General features: G+C 44.7%; 2 protein-coding genes and 1 pseudogene across 6 annotated transcripts in view; 2 read left to right on the top strand and 1 right to left on the bottom strand.

Annotated features, from left to right (window-relative positions):
- Window positions 1-2,829: 2,829 nt before the first annotated feature.
- Window positions 2,830-4,757, top strand: LOC139000297 (zinc finger protein 43-like). The gene is made up of 2 exons (XM_070402537.1): window positions 2,830-4,482; window positions 4,647-4,757. Exons 1-2 carry the CDS (start codon window positions 2,830-2,832, stop codon window positions 4,755-4,757), a joined length of 1,764 nt encoding a protein of 587 aa, XP_070258638.1.
- A 902-nt stretch (window positions 4,758-5,659) lies between these two features.
- On the bottom strand, window positions 5,660-6,942 carry LOC139000145 (keratin, type I cytoskeletal 18 pseudogene; annotated as a pseudogene).
- Window positions 6,943-10,674: 3,732 nt separating this feature from the next.
- The window catches only part of LOC139000144 (zinc finger protein 420-like), a 28,191-nt gene continuing 16,062 nt past the window's right edge, over window positions 10,675-22,803 (top strand). For 2 of the 5 annotated variants that reach the window (XM_070402440.1, XM_070402436.1), the window contains exons 1-4: window positions 10,675-10,819; window positions 13,450-13,595; window positions 17,528-17,636; window positions 19,441-19,592. In XM_070402440.1, the coding sequence (XP_070258541.1) occupies window positions 19,578-19,592 (15 nt within the window). In that variant the 5' untranslated portion in view covers window positions 10,675-10,819; window positions 13,450-13,595; window positions 17,528-17,636; window positions 19,441-19,577. Of the gene's footprint in view, window positions 10,820-13,449; window positions 13,596-17,527; window positions 17,637-19,407; window positions 19,593-22,803 lie in introns of all 5 variants that reach the window. The other 3 variants (XM_070402438.1, XM_070402439.1, XM_070402437.1) reach the window with 3 other exon arrangements.

The following is a 22,803-nucleotide window of genomic DNA, read 5'->3' as shown; positions in this document are numbered from 1 at the left end:
CTGCCCCCTGTCACATACAGAGCCGCAGGGCGATCAGGGGATTTGGGCGCTGCCTCCTGTCATGCTGATCCCGGTGCCGGGAGCCTCGCTGCTCCACTGATCCCGGTGCTGGGAGGCATATTACCCTTTTACTATATAGGATAGAGGCCTAGCTTTAGCTCTGAGGCCTTGCTGCTGAAAACATCTATACAATGTTGCAGTCCGGGACTGACTGAAAGCCGGTTTCTGGGGTTTTGTTTAGCTTCTTATTTGCAACATAGTACATAGTTGCTTAGAGTTGCAGCTGACAGGCTGGCAAGTGAGGCGGGGAATATTGGAGTCCGCAGTCACTGAGTCAAGCAAGCCTCCCTGCTTGCTTCAGTGCATGGCTGCCGGCCGCCATCTTGGCTGACAGTTAATTTGCATAAGGATATGCTGATTACCCAATGGGAAGGGTAGCGGTCGTATGCTAATTACCATGTTTCTCTTTTATTAGTGTAGATGCTTTTAGAATAGTATTCTGGGGATTGGTATTTTCATTGTTTTTTATCTGTTCTCATGTTTATATTCATTCTATTTAGAATTCAGTGAGCTATTTGCATTTGTATATCACTTTCTCCAGTTGTCAGGATCTTAAACTATTAATGTTTTTATAAGCTACCTACTCCTTTTCACTATTCCGTCTCTTTGGGGTTGCCTTGGTGGTCGATTTGTTAGTGTCTTAGAAGTTCCTAAAATTCTCTCAACATTTCCACATGTTTGTTGGCTTTTCTGAATCGAAATTATAAGGAATTAAAATTTTAATGCTTTATTTGTAAATTCTTAGATTATTTAATTACTATTTTTTAAGTATATTTTTATTGATATCAGAGAGGAAGAGGGAGAGAGAAACATCCGCTTCTTCCTACACGATCAGGGATCCAGCCTTCAATCCTGGCCTCAGCCCTCACATGGAACCAAATCTTGACCTCTTGGTTCATAGGTTGAAGTTCAACCACTGAGCCACCTCTTTCAGACAAATTCTTTGATGTTTTGAGTTGATCATATCTTTCATTTATGATTCTACTGTATCTTTGAATTCGGGTATATGTTTTTCTATTTCCCCTTTTGGTGTGATGTTTGTAAAATACTTTCTCATTGCATTTTTATTTTGGTTATATAATATTTTGGTGATATTACTAGTTGTCTTTTTTTTCTCCTTTTGAGCTTTATGATACTTATTTGCCATTATTTTTCAGGTAATTAGTATATTTCCATTAATGTGGTGCCAATTTGATTATTTTTATTTTGTTTTCCTCATGGTACCCTTTTTCCGTTTTTTGGTTTTTTTTGCATGATTTGATATCTTTTATTGAGATTCCAGAATCCCAAACAAAAGCAGGCCTTTGAACATGGTTTCTATAGGAGGAAAGAAATAATAACCATCTGTGGAACAAACTGTACTTACTGTCAACACGGTTTTCAGTATCTTGGTTCGGTTGTCTGTTTAATTTCCAAGTTCAAATGTTCCCTGTTTCTTTCTGAGACCAACGGTATCTTTTCAGCCTTGATATATATCTTCAATACAGCAGTCTTTGTGGTGCTCAAACAATTTCTCATTGTTTCTTTGTAGCAGCCACTGCAGGGCACTCACCATAACTGCCATTCTGTTTGCACTCTGTGTCTTGCACAAAAGACACATGCTTCAAAACAGGAAGATCATTGAACATGCACTTCCCTCATCTCTCTCTCTCTCTCTCTCCAGCAAAGAAGCTGGGAATTGGGAGTATTTTTATAATATTGCCATTGTGTGCCAGGGGGTTTGAGCAGGTATCATTGGCAAATGTAAGCAACTCTTTGTCCCTCCTTGATGTGAATTTTCCTCATGGTACCTATATTGAGCTTTCCTTGAAGCCTTCACTGGCTCTTGGAGTACTCAAAAATGTCATTTGGCCTATAGTTGCTGGTAACTTCAAGGTGATCCCACCTGATTATCAAAACTGAAAATTTGTTCTCTTTCAGCTATGTCATCTGAAGATGACCAGGCCTTTATGCCAAATACTGGAATACCAGATTTATTCTCTGAAGTTATATTGGTAAGATATAAAAGAAGGTTTTGCTTTGATAATGTACACTTAATGAATGCCTTGGTATTTTAGAATGTGATGAAAAAAGAGGATATTAATGTAAACAGAACAAATCTGCACCAGTTATCAGAATAAAATAGTTGTTACCTAAAGATGTCAGGTGGCTTATGCATTTGGGAAGCCTCCGAATTTAAAGTCAGTTACATTGGCAGATTACTGTGTTTCTGCACGTGAAGGTTGAAAACAACATTTTACTATCATGCATACTTGGAAAGGAAAGCTGGATAAACTAGGAATTCATACTCTGTAGTGTAAATAATTATTTGAATTGTTTAAATGTAGGATGGGATTAAACTTTCATTCAATCATTTCTAAAATGTAGAGATATATAATGTACCTATAAAATTTAAATGTGTTCAATTTGGCAATCTTTTATGATTAAAAAAATACAACATTTTTATTGATTTCAGAGAGGAAGAGAGAGAGGAAAACATCAATGATGAGAGAGAATCATTCATTGGCTGCCTCCTGCATGCCTTCTACTGTGCACTGATTCTGCAACCTCGGCATGTGGCCCTTACCGGGAATGGAACTGTCACCTACTTGTTCGTACATTGAACCTCAAGCACTGAGCCATGCTGGTTAGGCAATTTGGCAATCTTTTAAACAAGGATTCAGTATTCTTCCTCTGACATTTAAGTTTTGTATTTCTTTTCTGTCCATAATTGTAATAAATTAGGAAAGCGTTTTTTATACAACCATATTGGTTAATGAATATCACAAAATGGTTCTTATGGAAGAAGTGTACATGTTTAATGAAATTGTAACTGTCACTAAAGGTCTTTCTATCTCCCCTTATTACCAGAGTACATATTATGGAGATAGCAGTTATCAATGGAATAAACATTGGAAAAACTTTAAGCAACAGTCATATGTTAATCATCGGAGAAACGAACTTGCAGAGAACCATTATAAAAGTGGAAAACTCTTTGACCAAATGTCCAATCACAATATCTGTCAGGTTATTCCTATTGTGGAGAAGACACACAAAGGAAGTAACTGTGTTCAGTCTTTTCAGCAGTCTTCAAATTACAGTGCACAAGAGAATAAAAATACTGGGGAGGGGGCTTACAAATGGAATACGTTTGGGAGAGTTTTCATTCAAATATTCAATCAAAAGAGACTGAAAAAGATCCATAATGGAGAAAAACTTTATACAAGTAAAGATTCTGGTAAAACATCTACTAGGCCTTCAGGTTATACTCTAAATCAGACAATTCATACTGGAGAGAAGCCTTACAAATGTATAGCATGTGGCAAATACTTTAAATGTCGTTCATCTCTTATTGTACATAAGGGAAGAATTCATGCTAATGCAAAATTTTACAAACTCAGGGAAAATGGAAAAGGCTTTAGTCAGTCCTCAAGACATATTCAACATCATAGAAATCATACAGAAGAAAAGTCTTATAAATGTTCAGAATGTGACAAAGCCTTTAGCCGGAGCTCAACCCTTAGTATTCATATGAGAATTCACACCGGAGAGAAACCTTATAAATGTTCAGAATGTGACAAAGCCTTTAGGCGGCCCTCAAACCTTAATATTCATCAGAGAATCCACACTGGAGAGAAGCCTTATAAATGTAGAGAATGTGACAAAGCCTTTAGAGGGTCTTCAGATCTTACTAAGCATCAGAGTGTTCATACTGGAGAGAAGCCTTATAAATGTAGAGAATGTGACAAAGCCTTTACCCGGCCTTCAACCCTTCGTATTCATCAGAGAATTCACACTGGAGAGAAGCCTTATAAATGTAGAGAATGTAACAAAGCCTTTAGATGGTGCTCAGATCTTACTAAGCATCAGAGAGTTCATACCGGAGAGAAGCCTTATAAATGTAGAGAATGTGACAAAGCCTTTAGCCGGTCCTCACTCCTTACGGGGCATCAGAGAATTCATGTTGGAGAGAAGCCTTATAAATGTAGAGAATGTGGCAAAGCCTTTAGCCAGTCCTCACACCTTAGGAGACATCAGAGCATTCATACTGGAGAGAAGTCTTATAAATGTAGAGAATGTGACAAAGCCTTTAGCCAGTCCTCACACCTTAGGGCACATCAGAGCATTCATACTGGAGAGAAGCCTTATAAATGTAGAGAATGTGGCAAAGCCTTTAAAAAGTCTTCAGACCTTACTACGCACCAGAGAGTTCACACTGGACAGAATCTTCATAAATGTACAGAATGTGGCAAAGTCTTTAGCTGGCTCTCAACCCTTAGTGTTCATCAGAGAATTCACGCTCAAGAGAAGTTATTTAAATGTAGACAATGTGGTAAAGCCTTTGGATGTTCCTCAGACCTTACTAAGCATCAGAGCGTTCATACTGGAGAGAAGCCTTATCAATGTACAGAATGTGGCAAATCCTTTGGTAGAACCTCACACCTTGCTTACCATCAGAAAGTTCACACTGGAGAGAAGCCTTAAACATGTTGAAAGTGTTACAGCTTTTATTCAGTATGCCTGCTGCACTATAGAGCAGAGAGTTCATACTTGAGAGACATCTTACAGATGTGCTTAGTGTCCTAAGTCCTTGACCAGAATGAGAACTTACTGAAAATCGCAGAATACATACTGGAAAGAAGCCATATGAATGTGAAAAATGTAAAAAAGCCTTTAAAAGCCATTCAGGTGTTACTGTACTTGGGAGACTTCATTAGAGAGAGAGACCGAACAAATGTAGAGAATGGGCTGGTGTATTTACCCATAGCTCAAAATTTATTGCATGTCAGAGATTTTATACTGGAGGAAAGCCTTACACTGTAGAAAATGTGGGAAACCTAACCTGCGGTCAGAGTTACTCAACATTTTAGGAGTCATTCTAAAGAAACAGCAGTATTATAAAGTTTTCATCCAAAGATTTGTCCATGGATGAAACTTCATTGAGAATGATAAAATGAGGTCTCACATATTATGAGACATATGCCAAAGTGTATGTCCTCATTTATATCTCATACAACATGTGATAATTATTACTGGATAGAAGCCCAGCAGATATAAAGAATGTGACAAAGCATACTCAGTATGCAAACCTTACCTGACGTCAGAATTCATACTGGGGAGAAACAATACAAATGTAAACAATGTCCTAAAGTCTTGAATCAGCATCCCTAGCTAATTCCTCACATTGGAATTCATTCTAGAGGGAAACAAAACTGAAGAATGTGGGAAATCATATACTGGGACCTATCGCAGTGATGGTGAACCTATGACACGCGTGTCGGAGGTGACACACAAACTCATTTTTTTGGTTGATTTTTCTTCCTTAAATGGCATTTAAATATATAAAATAAATAACAAAAATATAAGTCTTTGTTTTGCTTTGGTTGCAAATATCAAAAAATTTCTATATGTGACATGGCACCAGTGTTAAGTTAGGGTTTTTCAAAATGCTGACACGCCAACCTCAAAAGGTTCGCCATCACTGACCTATAGCCTCAGTCAATGTCTGGGATTCCAATTGGGTAGAAATTCTACATTCATGATATAGAAGGAAGGACTTTTTTTTTTTTATCTCTGGACTTTTTATTGGCCTCCCGCCCCTCCCTAAGGGGCACCCCACTTCTGCTGCCTTTAACCGTTAACGTCTTAGAACTTTGGTGTCGTTGACCTCAGACACTACTTTGCCATCCACAATTCTGCGAGTGGTGGTCTTTTGAATGGATTGCATGGAGAGGCTGCTGTCCAGGGCATCACTAAGGCTGAAGTCCTCTCCCTCTTCCAGCAGACTCCAGCTTGACCTTGATGTTCAGCAGGGTCTCATACTCCTGTGTCTGGCGCTGCCCCTCAGCCCGGGCCTGGGTCAGCTCTGACTCCAGGTGCAGTAGGATCCTGTTGAGCTACTCCATCTGCATGGCATAGCACGTCTCCACCTCCCACAGGCTGTTCTCCAAGCTGGCCCTCAGATTTTTCAGGGATTCCAGGTCGATCTCCAAGGACTGGACCACATCTCAGCTCTGTGAGCGCCGTCTCAGCATCTCGTACCTCAGCGGACTGCGAGGTGACTACTGTAGTGCTCTCTTCAATCTATTGGGACCAGTACCTGTCTAGCTCCTCTCTGTTCTTCCGAGCCAGCTCGTCATACTGGGCCCGGATGTCTGCCATGATCTTGCTGAGGTCCTGAGATTTGGGGGCATCCAACTCCACAGTCAAGCCAGAGTTGGCAATCTGGTTTTGTAGGCCATTTACTTCCTCCTCGTGGTTCTTCATGAAGATCAGCTCCTCCTTGAGCGCCTCAATCTCTGTCTCCAGCTGCAGCTGAGTGATATTGGTGTCATCAATGACCTTTCGGAGCCCGTTGATGTCACTCTCCACAGACTGGCGCATGGCTAGCTCCGTCTCATACTTGACTCTGAAGTCATCAGCAGCAAGAGGGGCATTGTCAATCTGTAGAACCATGCGGACATTGTCCACAGAACTTGCAAAGATCTGAGCCCTCAGGTCCTCGATGGTCTTGAAATAATGCCCCCAGTCTCTGACCTGGGGCCCCTTCTTCTCCAGATGTTCTCGGATTTTGATCTCCAGTCTCTGATTATCAGCCTCCAGGCTTCTCACCCTCTCCAGGTAGGAGGCCAGGCGGTCATTCAGGCATTGTATCATCTCCTTCTCGCTCTGGATGCCTCCTATGCCCACCAGACCCCCGGCCATTCCCGCAGCCAGGCCCCCGGCCCCCCTGCCACTCCGCACACTGGTGGAGTGGGACACGGAGATCCGGGAGCCTGAGCCCCCCGCGCCTGCATAGACGCTGGCTGCGCTGCTGGTCGGCCAGACCCGGTAGCTGGGCGCCTGCACGGAGCACAGGGTCCGGTAGTTGGAGGAGAAGGTGGAGCGGGTGCTGAAGCTCATGTTGTCCAGGGAGAAAGGTGAGAAGAGAAGCCGAGACTCACGTTCCAGCGACAGTCGAAGGAAGGACTTTTGTTCAAAATATACAGTTTATAAAACTCCAAGGAAGCCCTAACCAGTTTGGCTCAGTGGATAGAGCGTCGGCCTGCGGAATGTAGGGTCCCAGGTTCGATTCCGGTCAAGGGCATGTACCTGGGTTGCGGGCACATCTCCAGTGGGAGATGTGCAGGAGGCAGCTGGTCGATGTTTCTTTCTCATCAGTGTTTCTAACTATCCCTCTCCTTTCCTCTCTGTAAAAAATCAATAAAAATATATTTTTAAAAAAAACTCCAAGGAATTTATGCCTTAAAGTGACTTTAAAGATGTAAAATCTTTATCCCAGTATGTATTGATTATGAATTTCAAATTATCGCTGAATTCACACTAGATAGGTAGCCAAATACCTTTCAGGTATTATTCTAAATCAGAATGTTTATTATACAGTGTACTTGAAACTTTAAATGTAGTTAGGTAATGTTTTGTATGTTTGAATATATCAAAAGAATTGATGTTTGCCGAAACCGGTTTGGCTCGGTGGATAGAGCGTCAGCCTGCTGACTGAAAGGTCCCAGGTTCGATTCCGGTCAAGGGCATGTACCTGGGTTTCGGGCACATCTCCAGTGGGAGATGTGCAGGAGGCAGCTGGTCGATGTTTCTCTCTCATCGATGTTTCTAACTCTCTCTCTCCCTTCCTCTCTGTAAAAAATCAATAAAATATATTTAAAAAAAAAAAAGAATTGATGTTTCCTTATGTACAATTACTTATAGTGTTATATCATTTATATTGAAATCATTTGAAATACTTTGAAAAGGAAGTATTAATGTGATTCTACTCCCATATCACTTGATGATGTTATCTTTTATTCCTAGTGTATGCATGAAATCATGGGGTTGATTGTTTCTGCCTTAGAGATCTGTGGGCCCTTGTATATTATATGGACTTTACTTGTTTACACTTTCCCATGGAATATTGGATACATTGTAAGGCATACTATTTTCTTCTACTAGAGAATAATACTATTGAATAAATCAAACTAATTCTCCAGTTTTGTCAGTGATGTCATCAAAGTAACTTCCTTTTCTGTGCCAATTTGTTCAGCTGAAAGTTTTTTGAAGGCATGTCAATTTGTGGTTGTGACATTTAGGTGATGGGAGCTACATTACAGGCGGGGAATCTTGGCTTCCTCCATCACTGGAGCAAGCAAGCCTCCTGTTCACTTCAGCTGCCTGGCTGCCGGCCGCCATCTTGGTTGGCAGTTAATTTGCATATTGCCCTAATCAGCCAATGGGAAGCATGTCGGAGGTACGGTTAATTACCATGTTTGTCTATTATTAGATAGGACTAGAGGCCTGATGTACCAATTCGTGCAGGAGTAGGCCTTCCTTTCCCCGGCCACCAGTACCGTCTTCCCTCTGGCACCCGGGACCTGGGCTTTCTGCCCTTTGCTGGCAGACAGCCAGACTCCTGCTTTCCTCACAGCCCTGGCTTTGTGCGGAAGGATGTCTGGTCTAATTAGCATATTACCCTTTTATTATTATAGATTTGAGGCTAAATGTGTGAGTCACTGACTTCCAAACTTCACCATTGGGAATGGAGAGGAATGTGGACAAGCAGACATCATTGCCGGAGAGTGTTTCATTCCATTGTCAGTTTTAAGGAGGAAATCCACAGGAATGTTTGAAATTTGGAGATCACTTTTAACATCATTTCAGGAAGTTGCATTTGCCCCTGTGGATTGTATCCTCTCCCACAGAGAAGGCTCCTGTTTGATGCAGGTGAGGCTTCATCAGGGTTTATTTGAGGGCATTCCCCTCTGTTCTATTGGCATATGTACCTGTGTTAATCCAGGATCACACCCGCTTGGTTGCTCTTGCTTTGTAAAATGTGTTTCAGGGTAAAAAAAAAGTGAATCTTTCAACTTTTCTATATTTGAAGTGTGTTGGCTGTCCTATATCTCTTTGGCTGTCCACAGTCAACATTGCCTTGGAAATTTGATAGGAAATCTATTTATTCTGTAGAGCACAGAATATTAAGGAATGTCTCAATTTATTTGTATCTGCTTTCTTCAGCATTGTTGTATCATTTCAGTGTAGAAGTCTTTCACTGTCTTTGTAGAATGGGTTGGTCTTTATGTATTTGTCTGTTATATGTACTGTGTTTTGGGTGGCAATACTGAGGGTTGATATTTTATTGGCGTAAAGTGATTAAATACTTAAATAGTTTAAACATAATTCTCTGGCCGTAACCGGTTTGGGAACGTCGTCCTGTGGACTCAAGAGTCCCAGGTTCAATTCCGGTCAACGGCATGTACCTTGGTTGTGGGCACATACCCAGTAGGGAGTGTGCAGGAGGCAGCTGATGATGTTTCTCTCATCGATGTTTCTTACTCTCTATCCCTTTCCCTTCCTCTCTGTAAAAAATCAATATAATATATTCAAAACAAAACATAATCCTCTGGTTTGACTTACTCTAAATAACACGTTTCTAAACAGGTCATATCTTTAAAGTAAATACAGTTTCAAAATACTCTAGGGAATATCTATATTCCTGAAAATACTGGAAAGTAATCAAAATTAAAAAGTGGTTATGAGATTAAGTAAAGAGATAATAATTATTATTCTTATAACTGTTTTAAATATTGTTGATTTTTAAATTATTTTCTATCCCAAATATAATGAATACTAACTAGAGACATTGTACATTATGGTAAATGGCCCATTATCTATATTATAGAGACTACTAAATTAAAGATACTCATTTCAAAATGCACTCCCAGAACACAAAAACTTCAAAGACTACAACTTACAAACAGAAAATTTTTATCCCTTGAAAAATACCAGATGAAAATATCTCCCCCACAGTGTTAGATGGGAATTTATCTCATCAGGCGCCTAACCATGAATGGATATCTAGGTCTGTATCTGACACCCCCATCCACCTGCTTCCCTAACTCAAGCTGCCTCTCCCTTCAGTTGGGGAGACAGGGAGGGGCTGAGAGAGCAGGCTGCCCATCCCCTCCCCCCTCCTCGCTGAGGGTTTAAGGATCCAGGCGAATCGCAGGCAGAAAGTTTCTGGTTTCAAACCCAATCTGCTCACCTTCTGAATTCCCTGTAACTTCACTGTAAGAATGTGCTCCCGGCTTGTGAAGATCCTGGAAAAGACCCCTCCCTGGGACACCTGCAGCTGAAGGGCAGACCAGCCATAGCTCTAAGCACAGCCTCTGGGAGCTGGGAAACCTCTGTGTGAATTCCAGGTTCCTCCTCCCTCCTTATGCTTTTGCCACAGCTGCCATTTACTCGCTAGCACCCTAATAAAGGAACAGCCCCTCTATCTGGGGTGCCTTGTGCCATCAGCGGGCACCTGGCCCTTTCCTCTCTTTAAAGAAGTAAAATAAACGCCTTCTCTCTGCCCCTGTCTCTTCTCTCCCTTGTGAATCCTTTCGCAGCCGCGTCACCAGCCAAAACCCTGACAATGACGTGGGAAACTCCCCCAGGAAGGGCTGTCCCTGTGGGAGGAGGTGCGGGGACCCGGGGCTGCCCCCTCGCTCCTGCCCCGCCCCCCCTCCCTCTGTCCCTGCACAGGCCTGGCCGCCGGGCTCGGCCCCGCCCCCATCGCGGAGCCGCTCAGCTCAGGCTCTGGCCCCGCCCACCCCGCAGGGAGGCGCATGCGCAGTTCCTTGCAAACGGAAGCGGCCGTGGAGGGGAAGGTGGCGGTTCCTCCTGAGGAGAGTGTTTGTCTTTAAAGCTGACGCTCCCTGTCCCCCTCCCCGCAGGGAAGGCTGAGGGCGCTGCCGGTGCTGAAGTCCGTGTTGGGGTCCCCGCCCCGGAGCCTCTCTCAGCGGTGAGTCCGCGTCCCGGGAGGCTGCGCGGTGCGGGCGCCACGTTCCTTTGGGAGGAAACGGAGGCCCCGGCCCGGGGTCTCTCCGCCTGTGGCTGTGGCCACCGCCTGCCGCGCGGTTTTCCCGCTGAAAACCGTTCCCGGGGCCGCCGGTCCTCCCCGCGGGGCTGAGAGTCTGGGTCAGGGGGTTCCCGCCCTTTGCGCCCCTCCCCCCGCCGGGCGCTTCCGCCCAAAGAGCCCGGATGGCTCCCGGCCTGGGGGTCTGCACCCCCTCCTAGGCCCACCCCCATTTAATAAGGGGTGTGCCTGCCCGGGGAGCACAGTGTCCATGGGGAGCTCAGGGGGAGGACGCGGTGTCCCCTGAAGAGGCGACCTGCCCGCAGGGAGGGGCTTTGTGGGCGCGGTGACTGCGGGGGGCGGGGGCCCAGGCTGGGGGGTCAGGAGAGGGAGTGAGAGACAGACACGTGGGCGGGAGAGAGGGCAGCGAGGGGTCCACAGAAAGGGGGGCTCAGGGATGTGGGAGCAGCCCTGAGTCAGCAGCTGTGGGAGCGGGACAGACGGGAACAGGCAGCAGAGGGGCCGCGGGCGTGGGGAGGGGAAGACGCAGACGTGTGTGGAGATGGAGCCTCAGAGACCAGGAGAAAGAGCCCCTGAAGGGAAGGAGGTTTCAGGAGTTTCATGGTCCAGGTGTAGGACAAACAGAGAGAAAAGGGGGGAGAGAGCAGGGGAGAGGGGGACACAGGAAAGGACCACAGTGGATAGAAAGGGAGCAGGAGACAGAGACAGATCCACAGACAGAAATACATGTAGTGGGAGGAGGGGAACCCTGATCTTGGTGAGAGGTGAGCTGTTGGGATGTGGATGAATAAGTTCTGATATATCCACTTGTGGCTTTATATATGCGTGCGCGCACGTGTGTGTGTGTGTGTGTGTGTGTGTGTGTATTTAAATATATTTTACTGATTTTTTACAGAGGGATAGAGAGTTAGAAACATTGATGAGAGAGAAACATCAATCAGCTGCCTCCTGCACGCCCCTGCTGGGGCTATGACTGCAACCAAGGTACATGCCCTTGACTGGAATCAAACCTGGGACTCGTCAGTCTGTAGGCTGACGCTCTTTCCACTGATCAAAACTAGTTAGGAATATATATATATATATATATATATATATATATATATATACACACACATATATACACACATTTCTATTGAGAAAGAGCGAGAGAGATAGAAACATCAATGAGGAGAGACAATCATTCATCAACTGCCTCCGGAACTCCCCTCACTGGGGATCAAACCTGCACCCTGGCCACATGCCCTGACTAGGAATCTCACCATGACCTCCTGGTTCAAAGGTCCAAGCTCAACCAGTGAGCATGCCGCCTGAGCATGGCTTTATATAGTTAATTTAACAGCTGAATTGTCTTAGTTATACAGATTGAATGAGACTTACACATCTCCAGTTTATAAGGTTTGGGAATTTTATTATTATTTGCTTCCAATTGCAACCCTTATACACTCAGAGAGGAGAGACTTGTCTGTTTTTCATGAATCCCTTGTCATTTCCTGGGATGGCAACAAGGAAGTGACATGTGTCTGTCACCATCTGATGCTTTTTTAAGGAATATTAGAAGCCTTACGTTTGTGGTTGTGGGGTGTGTATGTGTCTGTTTTCATGGATTTACTTTTTCTATCTTTAATACTTAATTTATTATTTAAAAAACATCCTGAGATAAATCCTCTGGGTCTTCTAAGATCCCTTCAGGAGCATTTTAAGAAATGCCCTCAGGCCCTAGCCCATTTGGCTCTGTGGATAGAGCCTTGGCCTGCAGACTGAAGGGTCCCAGGTTCAATTTTCCTCGAGGGCATGTATCTTGGTTGGGGGCACATCCCCAATGGGGGGTGTGCAAGAGGCAGCTGATTGATGTTTCTCTCATCAATGTTTCTAACTCTGTATCCCTCTCCCTTTCTCTCTGTAAAAAAATCAATAAAATATATTTTTTAAAAATAGAAATGCCCTCAGGTACGCTTTTCCCTATAGAGTTGGACAGCTGCTCTGAGTGGGGCATCATTGGTTACTGAGGTGCTCTAGGTGATGGAAGGTGAGGACATGGATTGGCAGGATGCCTTTGTGAGAGTGGGGAGCAAGCTTTGTTTAGGGGAGGTAAGGGGGTGCTCTGTTTGGTTTGGGGGGTCAGGACAGCAGCTCACGTTCTCATTTTTTTTTTTTAAGTATATAATCTTTTTATTTTTTTAAACATATTTTATTGATTTTTTACAGAGAGGAAGGGAGAGAGATAGAGAGTCAGAAACATCGATGAGAGAGAAACATCTATCAGCTGCCTCCTGCACATCTCCTACTGGGGATGTGCCCGCAACCCAGGTACATGCCCTTGACCGGAATCGAACCCAGGACCCCTCAGTCCGCAGGCCAACGCTCTATCCACTGAGCCAAACCGGTTTTGGCACGTTCTCATTTTTGTAGAAGTTTGTGGAAGTCTTTGGGAGGAAAGACACATGAAGGCACACACTTGAAAATTCACAGTGTGGTCTCCATGAGGGAGCTCAGTGTTCCTGATTTTCTCTCCTCTGACCAAGGACAGGAGGGGGTGACCTTTTCCTCATTTCCAGGTCCTCTGCCTGTGAGTGTGAGGTGAGCTGATTAACAGGCTGTGCTGACTTCTCTAAATGTACATTCTGTGACTCCTCAAAATATTGTCACCTGAGAAAACATCCCAGACCCCCATCAGGACCAGGACCAAATGGCTGCTTCTCAGGTATTAGATGTGTTGGGTCACAGGCTATGTTTGCTTTTCCTCTAACATCTGGTGATTTATTTCTCTATTTCTGATTTTCATTCATTTGCAACTTGTTTTTCTTTCCTTATTTCATTACTTTTGTCATCATAGTCATTGTCAACAGTTTCTATATTTCTCTCGTTTTTCATAATTTTGTCTTCTTTTTTCTCCCTCTTTTTAAAAACATATCTTAATTGATTTCACAGTGGACAGGAGAGGGAGACAGAGATAGAAACATCAAGCAGAAGAGAGAATCATTGACCAGCTGCCTCCTACACACCCCCCACTGACCATTCAGTGTGAAACCTGCAGTGTACCCTGACCAGAAATCTAACCTTGCCCTCCTGGTTCATAGGTCTGCCTTCTACCTCTCAGCCACACTGGCTGGGCTGTAATTCCCTCCTTTCTCCCAGAGCCTCCTCTGTATTCATTTTATGCAGCCTCCCCAGGTCAGGAAGCATTCCCACCTTTAATTCATGACTTTCAACTACTCAAAACATCCTTTTTGTGACAGATCAAACTTGGAAGGCAGCCTTGTCTTGTATCCCTACTGAGATGGATCAAAGGCTCAGGTATCAGTGAAGAAGGCAAATGTAGGTGTTAGGTTCCAGTGGCTGCAGCATCAGCTCTAGATCACGGGTAAGAAGATGCGTATATGCCCTTGCTGGTTTGGCTCAGTGGATTGAGCCTTGGACTGTGGACTGTAAGGTCCTTGGTTTGATTCTGGTCAAAGCACATGGTCAGGTTGCAGTCTCAATTCCCAGTAGGAAGCATAAAGGAGGCAGCCGATCAATGATCCTCTCATCATTGATGTTTCTATCTCTCCCTCTCACTTACACTTTGAGATAGATAAAAAACATATTTTTTAAAAAAAAGAAGGTGATGCACATCTTACTGCTCAGAATAGTTCAGAAAGTTCTGAAAAGAAGGGTATATAGAAGAGACTTGCTTACTAGGTTAGTACAAAAAACTTGGTATTGAAATGTACCAGTAGCTTATAGAACATTAGAGGTACATGTGGATTGACGCTTGCAAAAATTAATGTTTATTTGTGATCATTTTCACATAATTATTTCTTTATTTATGTATTTTTGCCAGGAATGTCAGCAGTGATGACCTGTCCTATGCTGTGCCTCTGTCACCTGATACCCATTGTCTCAGTCCATGTGATGGTCATGGGGCAGAGGTGCTCCCCTCACTGTAGAGTTGATAGTCTCTCTTTCTCAGTAAGAAGGGTTTAGTAGGGATTTGTTGAGACTTTGTGCAAAGGCCATCACATGTTATCTGGAAATGCCCTACTACTTAGTTTCTATTTGCTTTGGAAAATAGACACCCTATTTTTCTTTCCTACACATCATTGGCTTTTGATATAGGAGCTTTATCCACTCAGGTCTTATTTCTGTAGATATTCATTATATTCCATACTCATGTCAGGGACATACTTTACATGATCACTTTTTGAATATTCTGGAACATTACAAGAATCATATGAATACATCTTCAATTCAGTTAGTTTTCTGTGATTATAGTTCTCCACTAATGATATACAGAAATTTTCAAATAAATGATTGTCTAAGAAACTGTAGGTATAATTTGTTTTCCATCATTATGTGAGTTCCTCTCCTTATTGTGTTTGCTAGAGGCCTGGTGCACAAATTTGTGCACTCAGGAGGGTCCCTCATCCCGGCCTGTGCCCTCTCGCAGTCTGGGACCCCTTGGGGAATGACCACCTGCTGGCTTAGGCCCGCTCCCCAAGGGATTCGGCCTATGCTGGCAGTCAGACATCCCTCTGTCAGCCCGGGAGCCCTCGGGGGATGTCCACTTGCCAGCAGGGAACAGGCCTAGCTGCAGTCAGACATTCTCAGCGGTCCTGAAGAGGTGGGAGAGGCTCCCACCACCACTGCTGTACTGGCAGCTGGCAGCCTGGCTTGTGGCTGAGCAGAGCTCCCCTTGTGGGAGCACACTGACCACCAAGGGGCAGCTCCTGCATTGAGCGTCTGCCCCCTGGTGGTCAGTGTGTGTCAGTTACCAGTGATTCGCAGTCGCTCTGATGTTAGGGTCAATTTGCATATTGCCCTTTTATTATATAGGATAGAGGCCTGGTGCACGGTTGGGGGCAGGCTAGTTTGCCCTGAAGGGTGTCCTGGATCAGGGTGGGGGTCCTGTTGCGGTGCCTGGCCAGCCTAGGTGAGGGGCAGAGGGCCGTTTTCAGACTGGCCACACCCTCTTCAGGGTGGGGGTCCCCACTGGGGTGCCTGGCCAGCCTGGGTGAGGGCCTGAGGGCCATTTTCAGGCTGGCCACACCCCCTTCAGGGAGGGGGTTCCCCTGGGGTGCCTGGCCAACCTGGGTGAGTGGCTGATGGCTGCTTGCAGGTTGGTCACAGCCCCTTCAGGGTGGGGGTCCCCTCTGGGGTGCCTGGCCAGCCTGTATGAGGGGCTGATGGCTGTTTGCAGGGTGGCCACAGCCCCCAGCCACCCAAGCTCCCAGTGGAGGCTGGCTGGAAGCAGGTATCTGGGATTTCTTTAGCTTCTATAATTGAAACTTTGTTGCCTTTTGCAGAGGCCGCAGCCAGCCAGGGCAGGCAGGAAGCTTGGCTTCCTCCATCGCCGGGGCAACCAAGCCTCCTGCTTGCTCCAGCTCCATGGCTGCCAGCCGCCATCTTGGTTGGGTTAATTTGCATGTAGGCGCTCTGATTGGCTGGTGGGCATGGCTTGGGCATAGCGAAGGTCAGTTAGCATCTTTGTCTTTTATTAGTGTAGATGATACTCAAAGGGTATCATTCATAAATAGATTCATGCAATTTATGCAATCACAAAATCTTGATTTCATTGACATGACATGTGTTCTATCTCTTTTAATAGTATACTCTAGAGTCCCGGTGCATGAAATTCTTGCCCTGAGGGGGGGTGAGAGGTGTTTCTCAGCCTGGCCTATGCCCTCTTACAGTCCAGGAGCCCCAAGATCTATTGCCCTAAAGAGGTAGCCACCTGACCAGGGCTCCATGATGCCACCGTCCATGCAGAGGGAGGCCCCGTCCACCGTCCCCAGCCAGCCAATAGGTGGCCTGGGCCCCAACCAATCACATCTCACCTGCCTTGGCTTCCCTGGCGCCCGTGCGTTTCATAGCATGGTCATCCAGATGTTCTTTCTGCTGTTTGTTCCTTGGGTCGATTTGCATATTACGCTTTTATTATTGTAGACTAGAGGCCTGGTGCACAAAAATTTGTGCACTCGGTGGGGGGGGTGCCCCTCAGCCCTGCCTGCGCCCATTTGCATTCCAGGACCCTTTGGGGATGTCCACCTGTCGACTTAGGCCCACTCCCCAGGGCATCAGTCCTAAGCTTGCATTCAGACATCCTTCTGGCAGCCAGGGAGTCCTCGGGGGATGTCCGACTAAAGGCATAGGCCCCCAAGGGAGCTGTGATGAGGAAGCTGGGGTGACAGAGGAGCCACGCTGTCCCACCCTGGGTCGGGTCGCACACGGGACGCCCGGGCAGGCTGGCTGATCGCTGCTGCACCACCCAGCCGCCCTGGGTCGGGTTGCACACGGGATGCCTGCCACCCCGGGTCGCAGATAGCAGGCCCGGATGGCGGCAGGGCAGGCGGGATGGCGCTGTCCCGCCCTGCCTGCAGTAACCAAATTAGCTGCCCTCTTTATTGGCAGTTAATTTGCATATCACGCTGATTAGCCCATGGGAGGCGTAGCGAAGGCACGGTCAATTACCATGTTTGTCTATTATTAGATAGTAGATAGGATACTTCTCATAGGTGTGTCTGACTCTACATACAATGTTCACATTATTTGAGGTATTTTTTTATTACTTGCTTAACCTGTCTTTATTATTCTTCTCGGTTACAGAAACTGCTGTGAATATTCATGAGGTTTCTTTATGTTTTTTTTTTATTGTAGGGATGACAGAGGAGAGGGAGAAGCAGCACTGATTCATCCAGCTGTAGGTAACAGAACAGACTGTGACAGGCAGCAGAGGGGACACAGAAGTGAGAAGAGAAAGACCCAGGTGTGTACATAGATGGGAGCAATCAGAAAGACCAGGGAGAAAGAACAACTGAAGGTGAAATAGGTTTCAGAAGTTCCATGGTGCAGGAGTAGGGACAGAAAGAGAGAAAAGGGAGGAAAGAGCAGGGGAGAGGGAGGCAGAACATAGGAAAAGTCCAATCAGCATGGTTCAGTGGTTGCAGGTGGCCCTATGAACCAGGAGGTGACAGTTCCATTCCTGGTCTTGTTTTTAGGCTTAGTCCCCACTGGGGGGCTTGCAGGAAGCAGCCAATCAAGGAGTCTCTCTCATTATTGATGTTTCTATCTCTCCCTCTACCTTCCTCTCTGAAATCTATAAAATATATATTAAAACAAAAACAAAAAACATAGGAAAAGACAACATTGAAGAGAAAGGGAACAGGGAGACAGAAACTGATCCATAGATAGGAATACATAGTAGTGGCAAGGAGGGGAACCCTGATCTGGGTCAGAGGTGAGCTGATGGGATGTGGATGGTTAGGTTGTGATATATCGGCTTGTGGCTTATATGTTTAATTTAACAAGTGAATTGTTTAAACGGATTTGAATAAGAATTACAGATCTCCAATTTATAAAGCTTATGAAAATTTTATAATTATTTGCTTCCCTTTGCAACCTTAATCACACAGAGGGAGAGACTGGTTTGTTCCTATGGGCCCCTTGTTATTTCCTGGGAATGCAAGAAGGAGGTGACCTGGGAAAAGAGATGACTGAGTCTGATGTTTTATGAAGGAATATTAGAAGCACTGGATCTTTTTTTCTCTCCCATGGATTTGCAGTTTGTATCTCTGATATTTAATACATGTAAATAGTCGTTAACTTCTGAAATTACCATTGTTGACATCTCACAAGCAGCTCTTACCATTCTTTTGTTAATATAAGGCAGTCTCTCCCTTTTTAAAGCTTTAAACCTAGAAGTCATTACATTAAAAAGAAACAATCTAATTGTTTTTGGTTTGAAGTATATTGTGTGTAGTTCAGATTCTGAGCCCTGCATCCTTTCTACTGTTTATCATATGTGGAAACTTCCATTGGTACTTAGTAATTTGAGGTGATCTCAGTGTGCACTTAGTAAGGATGTCAATGATCTTAACAGTCAGAGTCTCATTCTGTGAATTGGTCTAATGTTTAGCTCCTCTTTCCTTTCCTTTTTGTGATTTGTGGACTTAGTGTCTATGAGCCACAAAGGAACTATTCCCCTAAGTCCTTCTTGACCATTCTCTGAAACTGTTGAAGGATGGACTGGATTGAACTGGAACTTGATTCCCACAGAGCCCCTCTATTCATGGTGAAGTCATTTGATGAACATATTTCAATAACTAACTTTCCCCAAAGCCTTTAGCATGAAGATCTATTCTCTGTAATTCCCTGGGACAAGAGGAAGGAAATCTGCCTGGGAAACCTGCACGTGTACAAGTTCCTGCTTCAACCCGTCCCACTACCCAGAGGTCTCAGGGGTGCTGGGTGTGATGTCTGGCACCCAGAGCTGCTGAAAACAGCTCTGGGGGAGTCTCGCAGGCCCCAGGAGGGAACCAGTTAAAGATGCTATATCATAGGTCCCAGGGCAGGCTTTTTCAAAGGAATGAAAAGGTGTTTTGTTGTGTTTGGGGTTCAGCAGAGCAGAACATGCTCTCATTGTTATAGGAGTTTGTGGAAATCTTTTGAAAGACAAACACATGAAGATAGAATGAAACATCTCACGGTTTGGTCTCCATGTAGGAGCTCACTGTTCCTGACTCTCTCCTGTGACAAAGGACAGGAGGGGGTGACCTTTCCCCCTTTTCCAGATCCTTCTGACTGTGAGTGTGAGGGGAGCTGATTAACAGGCTGTGGGGACGCCTTTGAAAGCACATTCTGTGACTCCTCAACATAGTGTCACCTGAGGAAACATCCCGACCCCGATCAGGACCAGGACCAGGACCAAATGGCTGCTTCTCAGGTAAAAGATATGTCCTATGTCATAGGCTATGTTTGCTTTTTCTCCAATATCTGTTGATATAGTTCTCGTTCCCTCCCCACACCTGTGTCCTCTCTCCTTCCCCTGTTATAATCTGTCCTGTTACCCACAGCTGGCTGACACAGTGCTGCTTCTCCCTCTGCTCCGTCATCCCAAAACCCTCTTTCTGTCCCTGCACTCAATCCCTCAATTCTTCTCCTTGAACCACTCTCTCCGTCTGAAGTGCCTCCCCCTTTGTTGCCCTCACTTCTGTTCACCAGGACCCCTCTCCCTCTCAACTCCCCTTCTTGTCTCTGGGGCTCCTTCCTCTCCTCCATATTTCTCTACTTCTGATGTTCTTGCCTTTCCAGGTTGTTTTTCTTTCCTTATTTCTTTCCTTTTGCCTTATGATAGTCAATGTCAGTAGTTTCTATATTTCCCTGTCTCTCTTTTTTTTGTTTTTAAATATATTTTATTGATTTTGGAGAGGAAGGGAGAGGGAGAGAGAGATAGAAACATCAATGATGAGAGAGAATCATTGATTGGCTGTCTCCTGCACATCCCGAACTGGGGATCAAGTCCGAAACACAGGTATGTGCCCCTGACTGGAATCAAACCCGGGACCCCTCAGTCCGCAGGCTGACGCTCTATCCATTGAGCCAAACCAGCTAAGGCCCTGTCTCTTTTTTAATATATGCTTTTATTGATTTAAGAATGGGAGGGAGAAGGAGAGAGAGGTAGAAACATCAATGAGCAGAGAGAATCATTGATCACCTGACTCCTGCACAATGCCCACTGGGGATTGAGTCTAAAACCTGCAGTGTGCCCTGACCAGGAATGGAAACCTGCCCTCCCGGTTCATAGATCTATGCTTTACCTCCGAGCCACCCTGGCCATGCTATACTTCTCTCCTTTATTTCAGAGCCTTCTCTGTATTCATTTTTTAAAATATTTTTTTTTTTATTGATTTCAGAGAAGAAAGGAAAAGTACAGAGAAATAGAAACATCAATGATGAGAGAGAATCATTGATTGGCTGTCTCTTCCAAGTCCCTCACTGGGCATTGAGCCTGCAACCCAAGTATATGTCCTTGACCAGAATCGAACCTGGGACCCTTCAGTCTGTAGGCCAATCCTCTGTCCACTGAGCCAAACTGGCCAGGGCTCTCTGCATTCATTTTATGCAGCCTCTCCAAGGTCAGGAAGCATTCCTACCTTTAATTAATGACTTTCAAGTACTCAGAACGTCCCTTTTGTGACAAATCAACCTGAGAAGGCAGCCATGCCTAACATCCCATTGGGATGGGGTCAGAGGTTCTTGTGTCTTGAAGAAGGGAAATGTAAGTTTTAGATTCAAGTGGCTACAGCATCAGCTCTTGATCAGGGGTAAGAAAATGCACATTTGAACATCAACCTATGAACCAAGAGGTCACAGTTCGATTCCCAGTCAAGGCATATGCCCAGGCTGTGGGCTCCATCCTCAGTGGGAGACATGCAGAAGGCAGCCAATGATTCTCTCTCATCATTGATGTTTCTATCTCTCTCCTCCTCGCCCTTCTTCTCTGAAATCAACAAAAACATATTTTTAAAGTATTTTAATAAAAGCAGCAGGGTTACTGTCTGCCAGGAAGAGACAACTTGAAATGCAGGCATCCTCTTAAAGGGCCAATGCACAACATTTCGTGTGCAGCCATTCACCTTGGGTTCCAGCAGAAGGAGGGCAGAGTGGACTAGAGCTGTGTGAGCAGAAGTCAGGGTTGGGGGCTCTGGGGTTAGAACTCAGAAGGCAGACACCCTGCTTGCCTGTACTAAGTTGTACCTTCATGCTGAGGAGGTCATCTTTCTCAGGCAGACCTTTGCTATTCAGGCAGTTTTTGCCTGGGGGCTTGGGGGGCGGACAGTTGACTCACCCTTACTCCTTACTCCACCCTGTTGAGATTCTGAGGCCCATTTATGAGAATAACAATTAGTCTCCAGGTAGAAGCAATTGCCCCACCCTTTTGGAAAACCTCTTGTCCCACCTGTGGACCATTACCTGAGGCTACTCAAGACTAAAAAAAAAAAAAGAAAGAAAGAAAATGCACATTTGCCGTAACCAGTTTGGCTCAGTGGATAGAGCGTTGGCCTGCAGACTGAGGGGTCCCAGATTTAATTCCAGTAAAGGGCATGTACATTGGTTGCGGGCACATCCCCAGTGGGGGGTGTGCAGGAGGCGGCTGAACGATGTTTCTCTCTCATCAATGTTTCTAACTATCTCTCTCCCTTCCTCTCTGTAAAAAGTCAATAAAATATATATTAAAAAAAAAGAAAATGCACATTTTACTGCTCAAAATAGCTCAGAAAGTTCTGAAAGATGAGTAAATAGTAAATAGAAGAGAGTTGCTCACTAGATTAGTACGAAAGACTTAATAGGTAAATATTCCATTAGCTTACAGAACATGAGAGGTACACATGGATTGACACTTGCAAAATTTAATGTTTATTTGTGATCATTTCCAAATAATTCATTATTGATGTATTTTTGGCAGTAATGTCACAGTAGTGGTGTCGTGACCTTTCGTGTGCCTCAGTCACCTGATGTCCATTGTTCAGTCCACATGATGTTCACATGGCAGAGGTGCTCCTCTCACTGTAGAGTTAATTGTCTCCCTTTCTCAGGAACAAGGGTGTAGTAGGGATTGAATGAAAGTTGTGCAAAGACCATCACTTTACTTCTGGAAATGTTTCTCTTCTTAGTTTGCGTTTGCTTTGGAAAATGAAGGACTTACTTTTATTTTCTACAGATCATTGGCTTTTTCATAGGAGCTGTAAACAATCAGGCCTTGATTCTTTACATTTTCATTATATTCTATACTCCCATCATGGATATACCCTATATGATCACTTTTTTTATTTTCTAGGAAGTTTTCAAGAATAACATTATTAACATGTTTAATTTCATTACTAGTTAATTTCTACGAAATAGCTCTCCGCTAATGATACATAAAAATTTTGAAAGAATTGTACTGATAAGAAACATTAGTTCCCCAGGGCTGGTGTGGAGGGTTCGATTGCTGGTTCAGGGCAAGTAGTTGCTGGGAACCTGTGGTAGGCAGCCAATCCATGTGTCTCTGTCACTTTCACATTGATGTCTCTCTCTCTCTCTGTGTCCTTGTCTTCCCTCTAACCTCCCTGCCTTCCACTCTTTTTTTTTTTTTAATATATTTTTATTGATTT

This window comes from Myotis yumanensis, unplaced genomic scaffold (assembly GCF_028538775.1).
Source record: "Myotis yumanensis isolate MYYU_CA2020_CCGP unplaced genomic scaffold, mMyoYum1.0.hap1 SCAF_23, whole genome shotgun sequence".
In the NCBI taxonomy this organism is placed as follows: domain Eukaryota; kingdom Metazoa; phylum Chordata; class Mammalia; order Chiroptera; family Vespertilionidae; genus Myotis; species Myotis yumanensis.
This window is presented reverse-complemented; position numbering and strand designations above follow the sequence as displayed.